This window comes from Oncorhynchus gorbuscha, linkage group LG22 (genome assembly GCF_021184085.1).
Source record: "Oncorhynchus gorbuscha isolate QuinsamMale2020 ecotype Even-year linkage group LG22, OgorEven_v1.0, whole genome shotgun sequence".
NCBI classification, from domain to species: domain Eukaryota; kingdom Metazoa; phylum Chordata; class Actinopteri; order Salmoniformes; family Salmonidae; genus Oncorhynchus; species Oncorhynchus gorbuscha.
The window spans coordinates 49249618-49271822 of NC_060194.1; the positions used below are offsets into that span (position 1 = coordinate 49249618).

At 47.6% G+C, this 22205-nt stretch overlaps 1 protein-coding gene across 1 annotated transcript in view; it reads right to left on the reverse strand.

The window, feature by feature from the left end:
* The window catches only part of LOC124009465 (piezo-type mechanosensitive ion channel component 2-like), a gene marked incomplete at its 5' end in the record, with an annotated part of 249921 nt that overhangs the window by 93684 nt on the left and 134032 nt on the right, over positions 1–22205 (reverse strand). The window contains 6 exon segments of the mRNA XM_046321275.1: positions 5806–5951; positions 6680–6775; positions 7611–7854; positions 18098–18263; positions 19724–19825; positions 21797–22001. Of these exon segments, the coding sequence (XP_046177231.1) occupies positions 5806–5951; positions 6680–6775; positions 7611–7854; positions 18098–18263; positions 19724–19825; positions 21797–22001 (959 nt within the window).

Below are 22205 nucleotides of genomic sequence, written 5' to 3' on the forward strand. Positions count from 1 at the left end.
GTAACCTGGTGTAACCTGGTGTAATGAGTAACCTGGTGTAACCTGGTGTAATGAGTAACCTGGTGTAACCTGGTGTAACGAGTAACCTGGTGTAATGAGTAACCTGGTGTAACCTGGTGTAACCTGGTGTAACCTGGTGTAATGAGTAACCTGGTGTAATGAGTAACCTGGTGTAACCTGGTGTAATGAGTAACCTGGTGTAACCTGGTGTAATGAGTAACCTGGTGTAACCTGGTGTAATGAGTAACCTGGTGTAATGAGTAACCTGGTGTAACCTGGTGTAATGAGTAACCTGGTGTAATGAGTAACCTGGTGTAATGAGTAACCTGGTGTAATGAGTAACCTGGTGTAACCTGGTGTAATGAGTAACCTGGTGTAACCTGGTGTAACCTGGTGTAATGAGTAACCTGGTGTAATGAGTAACCTGGTGTAACCTGGTGTAATGAGTAACCTGGTGTAACCTGGTGTAATGAGTAACCTGGTGTAACCTGGTGTAATGAGTATCCTGGTGTAACCTGGTGTAATGAGTAACCTGGTGTAATGAGTAACCTGGTGTAATGAGTAACCTGGTGTGATGAGTAACCTGGTGTAATGAGTAACCTGGTGTAACCTGGTGTAATGAGTATCCTGGTGTAACCTGGTGTAATGAGTAACCTGGTGTAATGAGTAACCTGGTGTAACCTGGTGTAACCTGGTGTAACCTGGTGTAATGAGTAACCTGGTGTAACCTGGTGTAATGAGTAACCTGGTGTAACCTGGTGTAATGAGTAACCTGGTGTAACCTGGTGTAATGAGTAACCTGGTGTAATGAGTATCCTGGTGTAACCTGGTGTAACCTGGTGTAACCTGGTGTAATGAGTAACCTGGTGTAACCTGGTGTGATGAGTAACCTGGTGTAACCTGGTGTAATGAGTAACCTGGTGTAATGAGTATCCTGGTGTAATGAGTATCCTGGTGTAACCTGGTGTAACCTGGTGTAATGAGTAACCTGGTGTAACCTGGTGTAATGAGTAACCTGGTGTAATGAGTAACCTGGTGTAACCTGGTGTAATGAGTAACCTGGTGTAATGAGTAACCTGGTGTAAACTGGTGTAATGAGTAACCTGGTGCAACCTGGTGTAATGAGTAACCTGGTGTAATGAGTAACCTGGTGTAATGAGTAACCTGGTGTAATGAGTAACCTTGTGTAACCTGGTGTAATGAGTAACCTGGTGTAACCTGGTGTAATGAGTAACCTGGTGTAATGAGTAACCTGGTGTAACCTGGTGTAACCTGTTGTAATGAGTAACCTGGTGTAAAGAGTAACCTGGTGTAATGAGTAACCTGGTGTAATGAGTAACCTGGTGTAACCTGGTGTAATGAGTATCCTGGTGTAACCTGGTGTAATGAGTAACCTGGTGTGATGAGTATCCTGGTGTATCCTGGTGTAACCTGGTGTAATGAGTAACCTGGTGTAATGAGTAACCTGGTGTAATGAGTAACCTGGTGTAACCTGGTGTAATGAGTAACCTGGTGTAATGAGTAAGCTGGTGTAATGAGTAACCTGGTGTAACCTGGTGTAACCTGGTGTAATGAGTAACCTGGTGTAACCTGGTGTAATGAGTATCCTGGTGTAACCTGGTGTAATGAGTATCCTGGTGTAACCTGGTGTAACCTGGTGTAATGAGTAACCTCGTGTAATGAGTAACCTGGTGTAACCTGGTGTAATGAGTAACCTGGTGTAACCTGGTGTAATGAGTAACCTGGTGTAACCTGGTGTAATGAGTAACCTGGTGTAACCTGGTGTAATGAGTAACCTGGTGTAATGAGTAACCTGGTGTAACCTGGTGTAACCTGGTGTAACCTGGTGTAATGAGTAACCTGGTGTAATGAGTAACCTGGTGTAATGAGTAACCTGGTGTAACCTGGTGTAATGAGTAACCTGGTGTAACCTGGTGTAATGAGTAACCTGGTGTAACCTGGTGTAATGAGTAACCTGGTGTAATGAGTAACCTGGTGTAATGAGTAACCTGGTGTAATGAGTAACCTGGTGTAACCTGGTGTAATGAGTAACCTGGTGTAACCTGGTGTAACCTGGTGTAATGAGTAACCTGGTGTAATGAGTAACCTGGTGTAACCTGGTGTAATGAGTAACCTGGTGTAACCTGGTGTAATGAGTAACCTGGTGTAACCTGGTGTAATGAGTATCCTGGTGTAACCTGGTGTAATGAGTAACCTGGTGTAATGAGTAACCTGGTGTAATGAGTAACCTGGTGTGATGAGTAACCTGGTGTAATTAGTAACCTGGTGTAACCTGGTGTAATGAGTATCCTGGTGTAACCTGGTGTAATGAGTAACCTGGTGTAATGAGTAACCTGGTGTAACCTGGTGTAACCTGGTGTAATGAGTAACCTGGTGTAACCTGGTGTAATGAGTATCCTGGTGTAACCTGGTGTAATGAGTAACCTGGTGTAATGAGTAACCTGGTGTAACCTGGTGTAATGAGTAACCTGGTGTAACCTGGTGTAATGAGTAACCTGGTGTAATGAGTAACCTGGTGTAATGAGTAACCTGGTGTAATGAGTATCCTGGTGTAACCTGGTGTAACCTGGTGTAACCTGGTGTAATGAGTAACCTGGTGTAACCTGGTGTAATGAGTAACCTGGTGTAACCTGGTGTAATGAGTAACCTGGTGTAACCTGGTGTAACCTGGTGTAATGAGTAACCTGGTGTAATGAGTAACCTGGTGTAACCTGGTGTAATGAGTAACCTGGTGTAACCTGGTGTAATGAGTATCCTGGTGTAACCTGGTGTAATGAGTAACCTGGTGTAATGAGTAACCTGGTGTAACCTGGTGTGATGAGTAACCTGGTGTAATGAGTAACCTGGTGTAATGAGTAACCTGATGTAATGAGTAACCTGGTGTAACCTGGTGTAATGAGTATCCTGGTGTAACCTGGTGTAATGAGTAACCTGGTGTAATGAGTAACCTGGTGTAACCTGGTGTAACCTGGTGTAACCTGGTGTAATGAGTAACCTGGTGTAACCTGGTGTAATGAGTATCCTGGTGTAACCTGGTGTAATGAGTAACCTGCTGTAATGAGTAACCTTGTGTAATGAGTAACCTGGTGTAACCTGGTGTAATGAGTAACCTGGTGTAACCTGGTGTAATGAGTAACCTGGTGTAATGAGTAACCTGGTGTAATGAGTATCCTGGTGTAACCTGGTGTAACCTGGTGTAACCTGGTGTAATGAGTAACCTGGTGTAACCTGGTGTAATGAGTAACCTGGTGTAACCTTGTGTAATGAGTAACCTGGTGTAACCTGGTGTAATGAGTAACCTGGTGTAATGAGTAACCTGGTGTAATGAGTAACCTGGTGTAATGAGTAACCTGGTGTAACCTGGTGTAATGAGTAACCTGGTGTAACCTGGTGTAACCTGGTGTAATGAGTAACCTGGTGTAATGAGTAACCTGGTGTAATGAGTAACCTGGTGTGATGAGTAACCTGGTGTAATGAGTAACCTGGTGTAATGAGTAACCTGGTGTAGCCTGGTGTAATGAGTATCCTGGTGTAACCTGGTGTAATGAGTAACCTGGTGTAATGAGTAACCTGGTGTAACCTGGTGTAACCTGGTGTAACCTGGTGTAATGAGTAACCTGGTGTAACCTGGTGTAATGAGTATCCTGGTGTAACCTGGTGTAATGAGTAACCTGCTGTAATGAGTAACCTTGTGTAATGAGTAACCTGGTGTAACCTGGTGTAATGAGTAACCTGGTGTAACCTGGTGTAATGAGTAACCTGGTGTAATGAGTAACCTGGTGTAATGAGTATCCTGGTGTAACCTGGTGTAACCTGGTGTAACCTGGTGTAATGAGTAACCTGGTGTAACCTGGTGGAATGAGTAACCTGGTGTAACCTTGTGTAATGAGTAACCTGGTGTAACCTGGTGTAATGAGTAACCTGGTGTAATGAGTAACCTGGTGTAATGAGTAACCTGGTGTAATGAGTAACCTGGTGTAACCTGGTGTAATGAGTAACTTGGTGTAATGAGTAACCTGGTGTAACCTGGTGTAATGAGTAACCTGGTGTAATGAGTAACCTGGTGTAATGAGTAACCTGGTGTGATGAGTAACCTGGTGTAATGAGTAACCTGGTGTAATGAGTAACCTGGTGTAATGAGTAACCTGGTGTAATGAGTAACCTGGTGTAATGAGTAACCTGGTGTAACCTTGTGTAATGAGTAACCTGGTGTAATGAGTAACCTGGTGTAACCTGGTGTAATGAGTAACCTGGTGTAACCTGGTGTAATGAGTAACCTGGTGTAATGAGTAACCTGGTGTAATGAGTAACCTGTTGTGATGAGTAACATGGTGTAATGAGTAACCTGGTGTAACCTGGTGTGATGAGTAACCTGGTGTAACCTGGTGTAATGAGTAACCTGGTGTAATGAGTAACCTGGTGTGATGAGTAACATGGTGTAATGAGTAACCTGGTGTAACCTGGTGTGATGAGTAACCTGGTGTAACCTGGTGTAATGAGTAACCTGGTGTAATGAGTAACCTGGTGTAATGAGTAACCTGGTGTAATGAGTAACCTGGTGTAATGAGTAACCTGATATGATGGGTAACCTGGTGTAATGAGTAACCTGGTGTAATGAGTAACCTGGTGTAATGAGTAACCTGGTGTAACCTGGTGTAATGAGTAACCTGGTGTAATGAGTAACCTGGTGTAATGAGTAACCTGGTGTAATGAGTAACCTGGTGTAATGAGTTACCTGGTGTAATGAGTAACCTGGTGTAATGAGTAACCTGGTGTGATGAGTAACCTGGTGTAACCTGGTGTAATGAGTAACCTGGTGTGATGAGTAACCTGGTGTGATGAGTAACCTGGTGTAATGAGTAACCTGGTGTAATGAGTAACCTGGTGTAATGAGTAACCTGGTGTAACCTGGTGTAATGAGTAACCTGGTGTAATGAGTAACCTGGTGTAACCTGGTGTAATGAGTAACCTGGTGTAATGAGTAACCTGGTGTAATGAGTCACCTGGTGTGATGAGTAACCTGGTGTAATGAGTAACCTGGTTTAATGAGTAACCTGGTGTAACCTGGTGTAATGAGTAACCTGGTGTAACCTGGTGTAATGAGTAACCTGGTGTAATGAGTAACCTGGTGTAATGAGTAACCTGGTGTAATGAGTAACCTGGTGTAATGAGTAACCTGGTGTGATGAGTAACCTGGTGTAACCTGGTGTAATGAGTAACCTGGTGTAATGAGTAACCTGGTGTAATGTAACCTGGTAACCTGGTGTAATGAGTAACCTGGTGTAATGAGTAACCTGGTGTAATGAGTAACCTGGTGTAATGAGTAACCTGGTGTAATGTAACCTGGTGTAACCTGGTGTAATGAGTAACCTGGTGTAATGAGTAACCTGGTGTAACCTGGTGTAATGAGTAACCTGGTGTAATGAGTAACCTGGTGTAATGAGTAACCTGGTGTAATGAGTAACCTGGTGTAATGAGTAACCTGGTGTAATGAGTAACCTGGTGTAATGAGTAACCTGGTGTAATGAGTAACCTGGTGTAATGAGTAACCTGATGTAATGAGTAACCTGATATGATGGGTAACCTGGTGTAATGAGAAACCTGGTGTAATGAGTAACCTGGTGTAATGAGTAACCTGATATGATGGGTAACCTGGTGCAATGAGTAACCTGGTGTAATGAGTAACCTGATATGATGGGTAACCTTGCCTGAGACCTAAAGACTTGAGTTTGCTCCACAACCAAATGCCTAGACTTTAGCTCATTGGGAACCACAGTAGTTTACCTGGAGGCCAGTATCTGTGAGGCCCTGATGTCAGCCACCACATGGAGGAAGTAGTAACTCATGAAGACGCGTCTCTGCAACAGCAGGAAGGCAAAGCAGATGCTGTCCCAGATGATCCCAGCCTCGTCGCTGGGCAGATCACACTTCTTACCACCGTCCGCAGCTAGTGAGGAAACACACACACACACACACACACACACACATATATATATACACACACACACACACACACACACATATATACACACACACACACACATATATATATATGCACACATATACAGACACACACACACACAAATATATATACACACACACACACACATATATATATACACACACACACACAGATATACACACACACAAATATATACACACACACACACACACACACACACACACACACACACACACACACACACACACACACACACACACACACACACACACACACACACACACACACACACACACACACACACACACACACACACACACACACACACGCACACACACACACGCACACACACACACGCACACCACCTTTAGTTGTATCATTTCTACGTTTATTCTCCTTCATAAAACACGTCCATATTTCATTGAATGTCACGGAACTTCTCGGCGTTAAGAGATCCGTCATTCAGTTAGAGTTAGCGTTAAGAGACGTACGTGTGATGAAAGAGAGATAAGAGATCCGTCATTCAGTTAGAGTTAGCTTTAAGAGACGTACGTGTGATGAAAGAGAGATAAGAGATCCGTCATTCAGTTAGAGTTAGCGTTAAGAGACGAACGTGTGATGAAAGAGAGATAAGAGATCCGTCATTCAGTTAGAGTTAGCGTTAAGAGACGTACGTGTGATGTCTCTGTTCGTGACGACCTTATACTCCTTGATGGTGCAGGCCAGACTGAGGAGCTGGATCAGCCAGCAGTTATTTACCACCAGGACATTGATGTAGCCACAGGCCAGGATCTGATCACAACACAGAGACAAGGAATCAAATATACAGGCTGAGCACAAAGGACAAGGACTCAGATCTACAGGGTGAATCGGATCTGCAGGGTGAATCGGATCTACAGGGTGAATCAGATCTACAGGGTGAATCAGATCTACAGCGTGAATCTGATCTACAGGGTGAATCGGATCGACAGGGTGAATCGGATCGACAGGGTGAATCGGATCTACAGGGTGAATCAGATCTACAGGGTGAATCAGATCTACAGGGTGAATCAGATCTACAGGGTGAATCAGATCTACAGCGTGAATCTGATCTACAGGGTGAATCAGATCTACAGGGTGAATCAGATCTACAGGGTGAATCAGATCTACAGGGTGAATCAGATCTACAGGGTGAATCAGAACTAAAGCGTGAATCTGATCTACAGGGTGAATCAGATCTACAGGGTGAATCAGATCTACAGGGGGAATCAGAACTAAAGGGTGAATCAGATCTACAGGGTGAATCAGATCTACAGGGTGAATCAGATCTACAGGGTGAATCAGATCTACAGGGTGAATCTGATCTACAGGGTGAATCAGATCTACAGGGTGAATCTGATCTACAGGGTGAATCAGATCTACAGGGTGAATCATATCTACAGGGTGAATCAGATCTACAGGGTGAATCAGATCTACAGGGTGAATCAGATCTACAGGGTGAATCAGATCTAATGGGTGAATCTGATCTACAGGTTAAATCACGGTGGTGAAAAGGCAAACACCGGATGGAAGGACCCCTTTATGTAACATGACTTAAGAACGCTATGTAAACCCTCTATAAGCTGCTCATAACCATGGTCCTACTCACAGACAGGATATTCTTCATGGTGATCACAAACACGTTATAGGCGATCAGGAAGTCCCAGTAGTGGAGGATCTTTTTGATTGGCTTGAGCAGCAGCTCCCCGCCGAACAACAGGAAGTAGAAACATCCCACCAGATAGCCCAAACAGAAGAGGCTGATACGTGTGGTGCCGGTGATGAAGATGATGGTGAGGACGAACCAGAACAGGTAGCTGAACATGATCACCTTCAGCATGTCCAGGTAGGATCTGGTAAAAGGACCGGAGAGAAGGGGGAAAAACGAGACCAAGGGTTCACTGTGTTCAATGTGTTTAATGTGTTCAAGGCTTTAGCTCAGTGTAATGCACAGACCAAGGTTCAAACCTCATCCCCTTTTCCCTGACCACTTTACCTAAATGGGAATACCCCTTGTCTGTAATCATATGAGATATATCTTTAGGTCATTGAGCTACAGTAGGAAAAAGCATCATGTTGAGTGCACAGGAAAAGTCTAAACAATGTTTGTGGTTGCTCTGTAATATAATCTGTAAATACATCCATCAATCACATAATTTTAACTAGATCAATAACAGTGAGGCTTACAGTAAGAGTCTAATTGTGATCGATCAATACATGGAAATTATGGTTGATTATATAATATATGGAGTTGACAGGTATGTACTCTACTGAGAGAGAGAGTGAGAGCGAGCGAGAGAAAGAGAGGGCTTTGTAATAACTCAGTCCATGTCTATCAGTACGGGTATGTACTGAGAGAGAGAGAGAGAGAGAGAGAGAGAGAGAGAGAGAGAGAGAGAGAGAGAGAGAGAGAGAGAGAGAGAGAGAGAGAGAGAGAGAGAGAGAGAGAGAGAGAGAGAGAGACAGAGACAGAGACAGAGACAGAGAAAGAGAGATGGATAGACAGAGAGACAGAGAGAGAGAGAGAGAGAGACGGAGAGACGGAGAGACGGAGAGACGGAGAGACAGAGAGACAGAGAGACAGAGAGACGGAGAGAGGAGAGAGAGAGAGAGAGAGAGAGAGAGAGAGAGAGAGAGAGAGAGAGAGAGAGAGAGAGAGAGAAAGAGAGACGGAGAGACGGAGAGAAAGAGAAACGGAGAAACGGAGAGACAGACAGAGAGAGGAGAGACAGACAGAGAAAGAGATGGAGAGAGAGAGAGAGAGAAAGAGAGACGGAGAGAAGAGAGAGAGAGAGAGAGAGAGAGAGGAGAGACGGAGAGAGAGAGAGAGAGAGAGAGAGAGACAGAGAGACAGAGAGACGGAGAGACGGAGAGACGGAGAGAGGAGAGACGGAGAGACGGAGAGACAGGAGAGAAAGGAGAGACGAGAGACGGAGAGACAGAGAGAGGAGAGACAGACAGAGAGAGAGAGAGAGAGAGAGAGAGAGGAGAGAGAGAGAGAGAGAGAGACGGAGAGACGGAGAGACGGAGAAACGGAGAAACGGAGAGACAGACAGAGAGAGAGAGAGATAGACAGAGAAAGAGATGGAGAGAGAGAGAGAGAGAAAGAGAGACGGAGAGACAGAGGGAGAGAGAGAGAGAGAGAGAGAGAGAGAGAGAGAGAGAGAGAGAGAGAGAGAGAGAGAGAGAGAGAGAGGGGAGAGATGGAGAGATGGAGAGACGGAGAGACAGAGTGAGAGAGAGAGAGATAGACAGAGAAAGAGATGGAGAGAGAGAGAGAGAGAAAGAAAGAGAGACGGAGAGACGGAGAGACGGAGAGACTGAGAGACGGAGAGACAGAGAGAGAGAGAGAGACGGAGAGACGGAGAGACAGAGAAAGAGATGGAGAGAGAGAGAGATAGACAGAGACAGAGAGAGAGACAGAGACAGAGAGATGGATAGAGAGAGAGAGAGAGAGAGAGAGAGAGAGAGAGACAGAGAGACAGAGAGACAGAGAGACGGAGAGACGGAGAGACGGAGAGACGGAGAGACAGAGAGACAGAGAGAGAGAGAGAGAGACAGAGAGAGACAGAGAGAGACAGACAGAGAGAGAGAGAGAGCGAAAGAGAGACGGAGAGACGGAGAGAGAGAGGGCCTTGTGATAACTGGATCCAGTTCAGGTATGTTCAGGTTTGGGGGGGGCTTGAGTTAGTCTGTTATATCTGTTATGTCTGTTATATCTGTTATGTCTGTTATATCTGTTATGTCTGTTATATCTAGAGTACTTCTCCTGTCGTATCTGGTGTCCTGTGTGAATTTAAGTATCCTCTCTCTTTCTCTCTCTCTCTTTCTCTTTCTCTCTTTCTCTTTCTCTCTTTCTTCTCTCGGAGGACCTGAGCCCTAGGACCACACCTCAGGACTACCTGGCACGATGACTCCTTGTTGTCCCCAGTCCACCTGGCCGTGCTGCTGATCCAGTTTCAACTGTTCTGCCTGCGGCTATGGAACCCTGACCGTTCACTGGGATTATTATTATTCGACCATGCTGGTCATTTCTGAACATTTGAACATCTTGGCCATGTTCTGTTATAATCTCCACCCGGCACAGCCAGAAGAGGACTTCAAAGCCTGGTTCCTCTCTAGGTTTCTTCCTAAGTTCCTGCCTTTCTAGGGAGTTTTTTCCTAGCCACTGTGCTTCTAAACCTGCATTGCTTGCTGTTTGGGGGTTTAGGATGGGTTTCTGTAAAGCACTTTGATATATCAGCTGATGTAAGAAGGTCTTTATAAATACATTTGCTGTGATTGTACTCTACTCCCCACCCACTGGGGAGCAAGGCCCAGCCAATCAGAATGAGTTTTTTTCCCCACAAAAGGGCTTTATTACAGACAGAAATACTCCTCAGTTTCATCCGCTGTCCGGGTGACTGGTCTCAGACAATCCCTCAGGTGAAGAAGCAGGAAGTGGAGGTCCTGGGCTGGCGTGGTGACACGTGGCCTGTGGTTGTGAGGCCGGTTGGACGTACTGCCAAATTCTCTAAAACCACATTTTTTAAATGTTTCCTTTATTTAACTAGGCAAGTCAGTTAATTCTTATTTTCAATGACAGCCTAGGAGCAGTTCGGGGGCAGAACAACAGATGTGTACCTTGTCATCTCAGGGATTCAATCTTGCAACCTTTCGGTTCCTAGTCCAACGCTCTAACCACTAGGCTACCCTGGTACCTCTACACTCTAACCACTAGGCTAGCCTGCCGCCTCTATCTAACCACTAGGCTACCCTGCCGCCTCTACAACCACTAGGCTTGCCGCCTCTACACTCTAACCACTAGGCTACGCTGCCTTCTACACTCTAACCACTAGGTCCACACTCTAACCACTAGGCTACCCTACCTCTACACTCTAACCACTAGGCCACACTCTAACCACTAGGCTACCTACCGCCTCTACACTCTAACCACTAGGCTACGCTGCCGACCCATTTGAGGTGGCGGCTTATGTTAGAGAACTGAACATTCACTTCTCTGGCAACAGTTCTGATGGACATTCATGCCAATTGCACGCTCCCTCAAAACTTGAGACATCTGTGGCATTGTGTTGTGTGACAAAACGGCACATTTTAGAGTGGCCTGTTATCGTCCCCAGCACAAGCTGTGTTATGATCATGCTGTTCAATCAGCTTCTTGATATGTCACACCTGTCAGGTAGATGGATTATCTTGGCAAAGGAGAACTGCTCACGTGCAGGGATTTGAGAGAAATAAGCTTTTTGTGCGCATGACAAATGGCTGGGATCTTTTATTTCAGCTCATGAAACATGGGACCTACACTTTACATTTTGCGTTTATATTTTTTGTTCAGTGTATCGGCATCCCAAATTGCACTACTTTTGGATGGATGGATGAATGAATGGATGGAGGGATGAGTGGATGGATAGATAGATGAGTGGATGGATAGATAGATGAGTGGATGGATGGATGAGTGTGGTCCTCCATCAAACTCAATCACATCAAGAGGGGGAAAAAAATACCTTTTCCACTTTTCCGTACATTGAAAGCTATTATTAAGTTAGACAGAGTACCAGACTAAAGAGTCTGAGTCAAAGAGAGAGATAAAGAGAGAGAGAGACAGAGAGAGAGAGAGAGAGAGAGATAAAGAGAGAGAGACAGAGAGAGAGAGAGCCGGAGTGACACTGATTGGACAGAGTTTTGTGGATTATGGATTTCTCTCTACCTCCATATCCGTAATGTGATACGTGGAAAAACCAGAGAATAAGTGCCGGGGAATAAGGGTTGAGGGGTCGAGTCCCAACTTGCAATATATCCCATACATAAGTGCACTACTTTTGACAAGAGCCCAAAAGTTGTGCTCTATATAGGGAATAGGTTGGCATTTGGGCTGCAGATACAGCAGGGTGGTATAAAGATGTGTGGTATCTTCACTACTGCTGTTGATGGACACAGAGTGCCATAATGAAACAGTTCTCCACTCCGAGCATCAAAACAGAGGCATGTTAGATCGATGAGAATGAACAGCAACAGGATGGCCTCTTTCCCCCCTCTGTTCCCCCCTCTCTTTCCCCCCTCTCTATCCCCATCTGTCTATCCCATCTCTCTTTCCCCCTCTGTTCCCCCCTCTCTATCCCCCCTCTTTCCCCATCTGTCTAAGCCATCACCCTTTCCCCCTCTGTTCCCCCTCTCTATTCCCCCTCTCTTTCCCCCTCTTTCCCCCTCCTTTCCCCCTCTCTTTCCCCCTCTCTTCCCCCCTCTTATCCCCCTCTCTTTCCCCCTCTCTATTCCCCCTCTCTTTCCCCCTCTGTTTCCCCCTCTCTATCCCCCTCTGTTTCCCCCTCTCTATCCCCATCTGTCTATCCCCCTCTCTTTCCCCCTCTCTATCCCCCTCTCTATCCCCATCTGTCTATCCCATCTCCCTTTCCCCCTCTCTTTCCCCCTCTCTATCCCCATCTGTCTATCCCATCTCCCTTTCCCCCTCTCTATCCCCCTCTCTATCCCCCTCTCTATCCCCATCTGTCTATCCCATCTCTCTTTCCCCCTCTCTTTCCCCCTCTCTTTCCCCCTCTCTATCCCCATCTGTCTATCCCATCTCCCTTTCCCCCTCTCTATCCCCCTCTCTATCCCCCTCTCTTTCCCCCTCTCTATCCCCCTCTCTTTCCCCCTCTCTATCCCCATCTGTCTATCCCATCTCCCTTCCCCCTCTCTTTCCCCCTCTCTATCCCCATCTTTCTATCCCATCTCCCTTTCCCCCTCTCTTTCCCCCTCTCTATCCCCATCTGTCTATCCCATCTCCCTTTCCCCCTCTCTTTCCCCCTCTCTATCCCCATCTGTCTATCCCATCTCCCTTTCCCCCTCTCTTTCCCCCTCTCTATCCCCATCTGTCTATCCCATCTCCCTTTCCCCCTCTCTATCCCCCTCTCTTTCCCCCTCTCTATCCCCATCTCCCTTTCCCATCTCCCTTTCCCCCTCTCTATCCCCCCTCTCTTTCCCCCTCTCTATCCCCATATGTCTATCCCATCTCTCTATCCCCCTCTCTTTCCCCCTCTCTATCCCCATATGTCTATCCCACCTCTCTATCCCCCTCTCTTTCCCCCTCTCTATCCCCCTCTCTTTCCCCCTCTCTATCCCCATCTGTCTATCCCCATCTGTCTTTCCCCCTCTCTATCCCCCTCTCTATCCTCCCTCTCTTTCCCCCTCTCTATCCCCATCTGTCTATCCCATCTCTCTTTCCCCCTCTCTATCCCCCTCTCTTTCTATCCCCATCTGTCTATCCCATCTCTCTTTCCCCCTCTCTATCCCCCTCTCTTTCCCCCTCTCTATCCCCATCTGTCTATCCCATCTCTCCCCTTTCCCCCTCTCTTTCCCCCTCTCTATCCCCATCTGTCTATCCCATCTCTCTTTCCCCCTCTCTATCCCCCCTCTCTATCCCCCTCTCTTTCCCCCTCTCTATCCCCATCTGTCTATCCCATCTCTCTTTCCCCCTCTCTATCCCCCTCTCTTTCCCCCTCTCTATCCCCATCTGTCTATCCCATCTCTCTTTCCCCCTCTCTATCCCCCTCTCTTTCCCCCTCTCTATCCCCATCTGTCTATCCCATCTCTCCCCCTCTTTCCCCCTCTCTATCCCCCTCTCTTTCCCCCTCTCTATCCCCATCTGTCTATCCCATCTCTCTTTCCCCCTCTCTATCCCCCTCTCTTTCCCCCTCTCTATCCCCATCTGTCTATCCCATCTCTCTTTCCCCCTCTCTATCCCCCTCTCTTTCCCCCTCTCTATCCCCATCTGTCTATCCCATCTCTCTTTCCCCCTCTCTATCCCCCTCTCTTTCCCCCTCTCTATCCCCATCTGTCTAGCTAAGCAGTTGCTAGGGACTCTCCTGGAAGAAGCTAGCTAGCTTACAAAGAATAACAACAAAAAATATCTAGTTAACAGAAGAAAGGAAGACAAAATAAGGACAAAAGAAGGACAGAAGAAAAAGGAAAAGAAAGAGGACAACAAAGTGAAACAGTCAGCACTTCTATTGCAACTTGTATTTCGTCGTCCTAACGTAGTCTACACTACTATCTGCCCAGCAGCTAGCCAGCTAGCATACGTCCACCGTCTACCGAATAGCAGCACTGTAGAAACTATTACACTCAACTGAACGACTTGATTAATGTAGTGTTAGCTAGCTACATAGTTGTCTTTGCTGTCTTCGTATCCAAGATAATTGTGTAGTTTAGAGCGTGTAATCTTAGAGTGATTATCTTAATTTACCGAGGTTAGCTAGCCAGCTATTTGTCGTCCTTAACGTAGGAGACACTGCTAGCTAGCCAACAGCTAGCCAACGTCTACTGAATAGAACTTCCGCACTCAACAACCCGGTCGCATTCCGCTTCGCTCCACAGGTAGTATCACATTTTTCATTTCATTTCATTACAGCACAACGGTTTGATTTGTTTTATCGTAGCTAGCTACATAGCTAGCTACATAGCCGTCTGTGTATCAAAGATAATTGTGTAGTCTAGAGCGATTTTCTAGGTTAGCTAGCCAGCTATTGTCGTTCTTTTAACGCAACGTAATGTAATCAACACTGCTAGCTAGCCAGCTAGCCCCCGAATAGCAGCACTGTAGAAACTATTACACTCAACGGAACGACTTGATTAGTGTAGTGTCAACAACGCAGCCACTGCCAGCTAGCCTACAAAGTCAACAACGCAGCCACTGCCAGCTAGCCTACTTCAGCAGTACTGTATCATTTTAATCATTTTAGTCAATAAGATTCTTGCTACGTAAGCTTAACTTTCTGAACATTTGAGACGTGTAGTCCACTTGTCATTCCAATCTCCTTGCATTAGCGTAGCCTCTTCTGTAGCCTGTCAACTATGTGTCTGTCTATCCCTGTTCTCTCCTCTCTGCACAGACCATACAAACGCTCCACACCGCGTGGCCGCTGCCACCCTAATCTGGTGGTCCCAGCGCGCACGACCCACGTGGAGTTCCAGGTCTCCGGTAGCCTCTGGAACTGCCGATCTGCAGCCAACAAGGCAGAGTTCATCTCAGCCTATGCCTCCCTCCAGTCCCTCGACTTCTTGGCACTGACAGAAACATGGATCACCACAGATAACACTGCTACTCCTACTGCTCTCTCTTCGTCCGCCCACGTGTTCTCGCACACCCCGAGAGCTTCTGGTCAGCGGGGTGGTGGCATCGGGATCCTTATCTCTCCCAAGTGGTCATTCTCTCTTTCTCCCCTTACCCATCTGTCTATCGCCTCCTTTGAATTTCATGCTGTCACAGTTACCAGCCCTTTCAAGCTTAACATCCTTATCATTTATCGCCCTCCAGGTCCCCTCGGAGAGTTCATCAATGAGCTTGATGCCTTGATAAGCTCCTTTCCTGAGGACGGCTCACCTCTCACAGTTCTGGGCGACTTTAACCTCCCCACGTCTACCTTTGACTCATTCCTCTCTGCCTCCTTCTTTCCACTCCTCTCCTCTTTTGACCTCACCCTCTCACCTTCCCCCCCTACTCACAAGGCAGGCAATACGCTCGACCTCATCTTTACTAGATGCTGTTTTTCCGCTAACCTCATTGCAACTTCCCTCCAAGTCTCCGACCACTACCTTGTATCCGTTTCCCTCTCGCTCTCATCCAACACTTCCCACACTGCCCCTACTCGGATGGTATCGCGCCGTCCCAACCTTCGCTCTCTCTCCCCCGCTACTCTCTCCTCTTCCATCCTATCATCTCTTCCCTCTGCTCAAACCTTCTCCAACCTATCTCCTGATTCTGCCTCCTCAACCCTCCTCTCCTCCCTTTCTGCATCCTTTGACTCTCTATGTCCCCTATCTTCCAGGCCGGCTCGGTCCTCCCCTCCCGCTCCGTGGCTTGACGACTCATTGCGAGCTCACAGAACAGGGCTCCGGGCAGCCGAGTGGAAATGGAGGAAAACTCGCCTCCCTGCGGACCTGGCATCCTTTCACTCCCTCCTCTCTACATTTTCCTCCTCTGTCTCTGCTGCTAAAGCCACTTTCTACCACTCTAAATTCCAAGCATCTGCCTCTAACCCTAGGAAGCTCTTTGCCACCTTCTCCTCCCTCCTGAATCCTCCTCCCCCCCCCCTCCTCCCTCTCTGCAGATGACTTCGTCAACCATTTTGAAAAGAAGGTCGACGACATCCGATCCTCGTTTGCTAAGTCAAACGACACCGCTGGTTCTGCTCACAGTGCCCTACCCTGTGCTCTGACCTCTTTCTCCCTCTCTCTCCAGATGAAATCTCGCGTCTTGTGACGGCCGGCCGCCCAACAACCTGCCCGCTCGACCCTATCCCCTCCTCTCTTCTCCAGACCATTTCCGGAGACCTTCTCCCTTACCTCACCTCGCTCATCAACTTATCCCTGACCGCTGGCTACGTCCCTTCCGTCTTCAAGAGAGCGAGAGTTGCACCCCTTCTGAAAAAACCTACACTCGATCCCTCCGATGTCAACAACTACAGACCAGTATCCCTTCTTTCTTTTCTCTCCAAAACTCTTGAACGTGCCGTCCTTGGTCAGCTCTCCCACTATCTCTCTCAGAATGACCTTCTTGATCCAAATCAGTCAGGTTTCAAGACTAGTCATTCAACTGAGACTGCTCTTCTCTGTATCACGGAGGCGCTCCGCACCGCTAAAGCTAACTCTCTCTCCTCTGCTCTCATCCTTCTAGACCTATCGGCTGCCTTCGATACTGTGAACCATCAGATCCTCCTCTCCACCCTCTCCGAGTTGGGCATCTCCGGCGCGGCCCACACTTGGATTGCGTCCTACCTGACAGGTCGCTCCTACCAGGTGGCGTGGCGAGAATCTGTCTCCTCACCACGCACTCTCACCACTGGTGTCCCCCAGGGCTCTGTTCTAGGCCCTCTCCTATTCTCGCTATACACCAAGTCACTTGGCTCTGTCATAACCTCACATGGTCTCTCCTATCATTGCTATGCAGACGACACACAATTAATCTTCTCCTTTCCCCCTTCTGATGACCAGGTGGCGAATCGCATCTCTGCATGTCTGGCAGACATATCAGTGTGGATGACGGATCACCACCTCAAGCTGAACTTCTCGGCAAGACGGAGCTGCTCTTCCTCCCGGGGAAGGACTGCCCGTTCCATGATCTCGCCATCACGGTTGACAACTCCATTGTGTCCTCCTCCCAGAGCGCTAATAACCTTGGCGTGATCCTGGACAACACCCTGTCGTTCTCAACTAACATCAAGGCGGTGGCCCGTTCCTGTAGGTTCATGCTCTACAACATCCGCAGAGTACGACCCTGCCTCACACAGGAAGCGGCGCAGGTCCTAATCCAGGCACTTGTCATCTCCCGTCTGGATTACTGCAACTCGCTGTTGGCTGGGCTCCCTGCCTGTGCCATTAAACCCCTACAACTCATCCAGAACGCCGCAGCCCGTCTAGTGTTCAACCTTCCCAAGTTCTCTCACGTCACCCCGCTCCTCCGCTCTCTCCACTGGCTTCCAGTTGAAGCTCGCATCCGCTACAAGACCATGGTGCTTGCCTACGGAGCTGTGAGGGGAACGGCACCTCAGTACCTCCAGGCTCTGATCAGGCCCTACACCCAAATAAGGGCACTGCGTTCATCCACCTCTGGCCTGCTCGCCTCCCTACCACTGAGGAAGTACAGTTCCCGCTCAGCCCAGTCAAAACTGTTCGCTGCTCTGGCTCCCCAATGGTGGAACAAACCCCCTCACGACGCCAGGACAGCGGAGTCAATCACCACCTTCCGGAGACACCTGAAACCCCACCTCTTTAAGGAATACCTAGGATAGGATAAAGTAATCCTTCTCACCCCCTCCCCCTTAAAATATTTAGATGCACTATTGTAAAGTGGCTGTTCCACTGGATGTCATAAGGTGAATGCACCAATTTGTAAGTCGCTCTGGATAAGAGCGTCTGCTAAATGACTTAAATGTAATGTAAATGTCTATCCCATCTCCCTTTCTCAATTGCTGACCCGTGCAATTGAGGTGAGAGGCTCTGGTTACTACTTCAGTGGCCCCACTAAACCTTGTAGAAACAGACAGTAACTAGACATACTGTATGTATGGGTATGCTCTTTTCCAATGGTATAGGTCTACCTACCTGCAGTGTATGAAGTCAGGCACAGGGTTGTGAACGCTGAACGAGGCCGCGTCTAAATCTCTGCAGATCTCCACGTTGTCTCCGGCCATGAGACGGACAGCTGCCTTGTTCTCCTCATCAAATACACTCCTCTGGAGTGAGGCGCAGAGGAGGAGCATGAAGTCATCTAGAGAGGAGGAGAGAGGAGGAGCATGAAGTCATCTAGAGAGGAGCGGAAGAGAGGAGGAGCAAGACATCATCTAGAGAGGAGGAGAGGAAGAGAGGAGGAGCATGACATCATCTAGAGAGGAGGAGAGGAAGAGAGGAGGAGCATGAGGTCATCTAGAGAGGAGAGGAGGAGAGGAGGAGCATGAAGTCATCTAGAGAGGAGGAGAGAGGAGCATGAAGTCATCTATAGAGGAGGAGAGAGGAGGAGCATGAAGTCATCTAGAGAGGAGGAGAGAGGAGGAGCATGAAGTCATCTAGAGAGGAGGAGAGAGGAGCATGAAGTCATCTAGAGAGGAGGAGAGAGGAGCATGAAGTCATCTATAGAGGAGGAGAGAGGAGCATGAAGTCATCTATAGAGGAGGAGAGAGGAGCATGAAGTCATCTAGAGAGGAGGAGAGGAAGAGAGGAGGAGCATGACATCATCTAGAGAGGAGGAGAGGAAGAGAGGAGGAGCATGACATCATCTAGAGAGGAGGAGAGGAAGAGAGGAGGAGCATGAGGTCATCTAGAGAGGAGAGGAGGAGAGGAGGAGCATGAAGTCATCTAGAGAGGAGGAGAGAGGAGCATGAAGTCATCTATAGAGGAGGAGAGAGGAGGAGCATGAAGTCATCTAGAGAGGAGGAGAGGAAGAGAGGAGGAGCATGACATCATCTAGAGAGGAGGAGAGGAAGAGAGGAGGAGCATGACATCATCTAGAGAGGAGGAGAGGAAGAGAGGAGGAGCATGAGGTCATCTAGAGAGGAGAGGAGGAGAGGAGGAGGAGGCATGAAGTCATGAAGTCATCTAGAGAGGAGGAGAGAGGAGGAGCAAAGTCATCTAGAGAGGAGGAGAGGAAGAGAGGAGGAGCATGACATCATCTAGAGAGGAGGAGAGGAAGAGAGGAGGAGCATGAAGTCATCTATAGAGGAGGAGAGGAAGAGAGGAGGAGCATGACATCATCTAGAGAGGAGGAGAGGAAGAGAGGAGGAGCATGAAGTCATCTATAGAGGAGGAGAGGAAGAGAGGAGGAGCATGACATCATCTAGAGAGGAGGAGAGGAAGAGAGGAGGAGCATGACATCATCTAGAGAGGAGGAGAGAGGAGAGGAGGTAGGAAGGAGAGGACTTAGAACAGCAGATTTAAGCTCCATAGCAAACTAGTGTTTAACTAAAAATGTAGATAGATATAGATAGGCAATATAATCAATTCTATCCAACCCTGTCCATATCGACCCCATTATATCAACCCTGTCCATAGAGACCCCATTATATCAACCCTGTCCATAGAGACCCCATTATATCAACCCTGTCCATAACGACCCCATTATATCAACCCTGTCCATAGAGACCCCATTATATCAACCCTGTCCATAGAGACCCCATTATATCAACCCTGTCCATATCAACCCTTAATAATCCAACAGAAGAATATGATACGTACAGACGAGAAAGATTGGGTTGGGGTTGGTGTGGAAGTCAGGGAAATAAAGCCACTTGATGACGTTGGAGTCCATTGCAGAGTTTGGGAACCTCCATGGGTAGTCTGAAGGGATAGAGAGCAACAACAACAACAACAACAACAACAAACTATATTAAAATATAAGAGAAGCACATACATTTTACACACAAAGGGTGGCAGGGTAGCCTAGTGGTTAGAGCGTTGGACTAGTAACCGGAAGTTTGCAAGTTCAAACCCCTCGAGTTGACAAGGTACAAATCTGTTGTTCTGCCCCTGAACAGGCAGTTAACCCCACTGTTCCTAGGCCGTCATTGAAAATAAGAATTTGTTCTTAACTGACTTGCCTGGTTAAATAAAGGTTAAAAAACAACAACACTTAAACAAGCAAATTACATGTAAACTCTACAATGAAACAAACACCATATATACAGCGGTATGTGGACACGCCTTCAAATGAGTGGATTTGGGCTTTTTCAGCCATACCCGTTGCTGATTGGTGTATAAAATCGAGCACACAGCCATAGACAGTAGAACGGCCCGTACTGAAGAGCGTGGCACCGTCAAAGAACGTCACCTCTGCAACAAGGCAGTTCGCCATGCAATCTCCATAGACAAACATTGGCAGTGTAATGGTCTTACTGAAGAGCTCAGTGACTTTGGCATCGTCATAGGATGCCACGTTTCCAACAAGTCAGTTCGTCAAAGTTCTGCCCTGCTGGAGCTGCCCCCCGGTCAACAGTAAGTGCTGTTATTGTGAAGTGGAAACGTCTAAGAGCAACAACGGCTCAGCCGCAAAGTGGTAGGCCACATAAGCTCACAGAACGGGACCTCCGAGTGCTGAAGTTGCTCACTACCAAGTTCCAAAATGCCTCTGGAAGCAACATCAGGACAAGAAATGTTCGTCTGGAGCTTCATAAAATGGGTTTCCATGGCTGAGCAGCCGCACACAAGCCTAAGATCACCATGTGCAATGTCAAGCGTCGGCTGGAGTGCTGTAAAGCTCACAATCATTGGGCTCTTAAGCAGTGGACAAGCGTTCTCTGGAGGCTGTTATAGCAGCAATGTTCCAACATCTAGTGGAAAGCCTTCCCAGAAGAGTGGAGGCTGTTATAGCAGCAATGTTCCTACATCTAGTGGAAAGCCTTCCCAGAAGAGTCGAGGCTGTTATAGCAGCAATATTCCTACATCTAGTGGAAAGCCTTCCCAGAAGAGTGGAGGCTGTTATAGCAGCAATGTTCATACATCTAGTGGAAAGCCTTTCCAGAAGAGTGGAGGCTGTTATAGCAGCAATGTTCCAACATCTAGTAGAAAGCCTTCCCAGGAGAGTGGAGGCTGTTATAGCAGCAATGTTCCAACATCTAGTGGAAAGCCTTCCCAGAAGAGTAGAGGCTGTTATAGCAGCAATGTTCCTACATCTAGTGGAAAGCCTTCCCAGAAGAGTGGAGGGATGTTCGACGAGCATGTGTACACATGTTTTTGGTCATGTAGTCTACACACACACACACACACACACACACACACACACACACACACCCCCCCCACACACACACATCACACACACACACACCCCACACACCCCACACACCCCCCCGACACACACACACACACAACACACACACACACACACCCCCCCACACACACACACACACACACACACAACAACCCCCCTCCCACACACACATCACACACACACACACCCCACACACACACCACACACACACACGTACACCCCCCCCCACACGCACACGCACACGCACACGCACGCCCCCCACACACACACATACACCCCCCCCACACACACACATCACCCACACACCCCAACACACACCCCACATACACCCCCCCACACACACACACACACACACACACACACCCCCCACACACACACACACACACACACACCCCCCACACACACACACCCACACCCACACACACACACGCACACCCACACACACACACACACACACACACACACACACACACACACACACACACACACACACACACACACACACACACACACACACACACACACACACACACACACACACATACCTTTGCAAGCTGCAGGTGGTATCCCGATGCACACAAAGTACTGCCAGGTTAGAATACAGGCCTGGAAACAACAGTATTTAGGCCAGATCTCAGCTATAGCTTTCCTCCTACGTCTGTACATCACGGCTATCAGAGAGAAGGCATGCAGCACAGCATAGAAGTCCATACGCTGGCCAATCACATTCACCGCCAGTAGGAAGCATGTCTAGAACAGGGAGTAAGAGGTAGAGAGGGAGAGAGAGAGAGGGAGAGAGAGTGTGTGTGAAGTTTAGCCCAAATGATCTCTCTGAATAAAATGGTTTCTACCTTCCTCCATCCCATGTGATCTCTCTGAATATAATGGTTTCTACCTTCCTCCATCCCATGTGATCTCTCTGAATATAATGGTTTCTACCTTCCTCCATCCCAT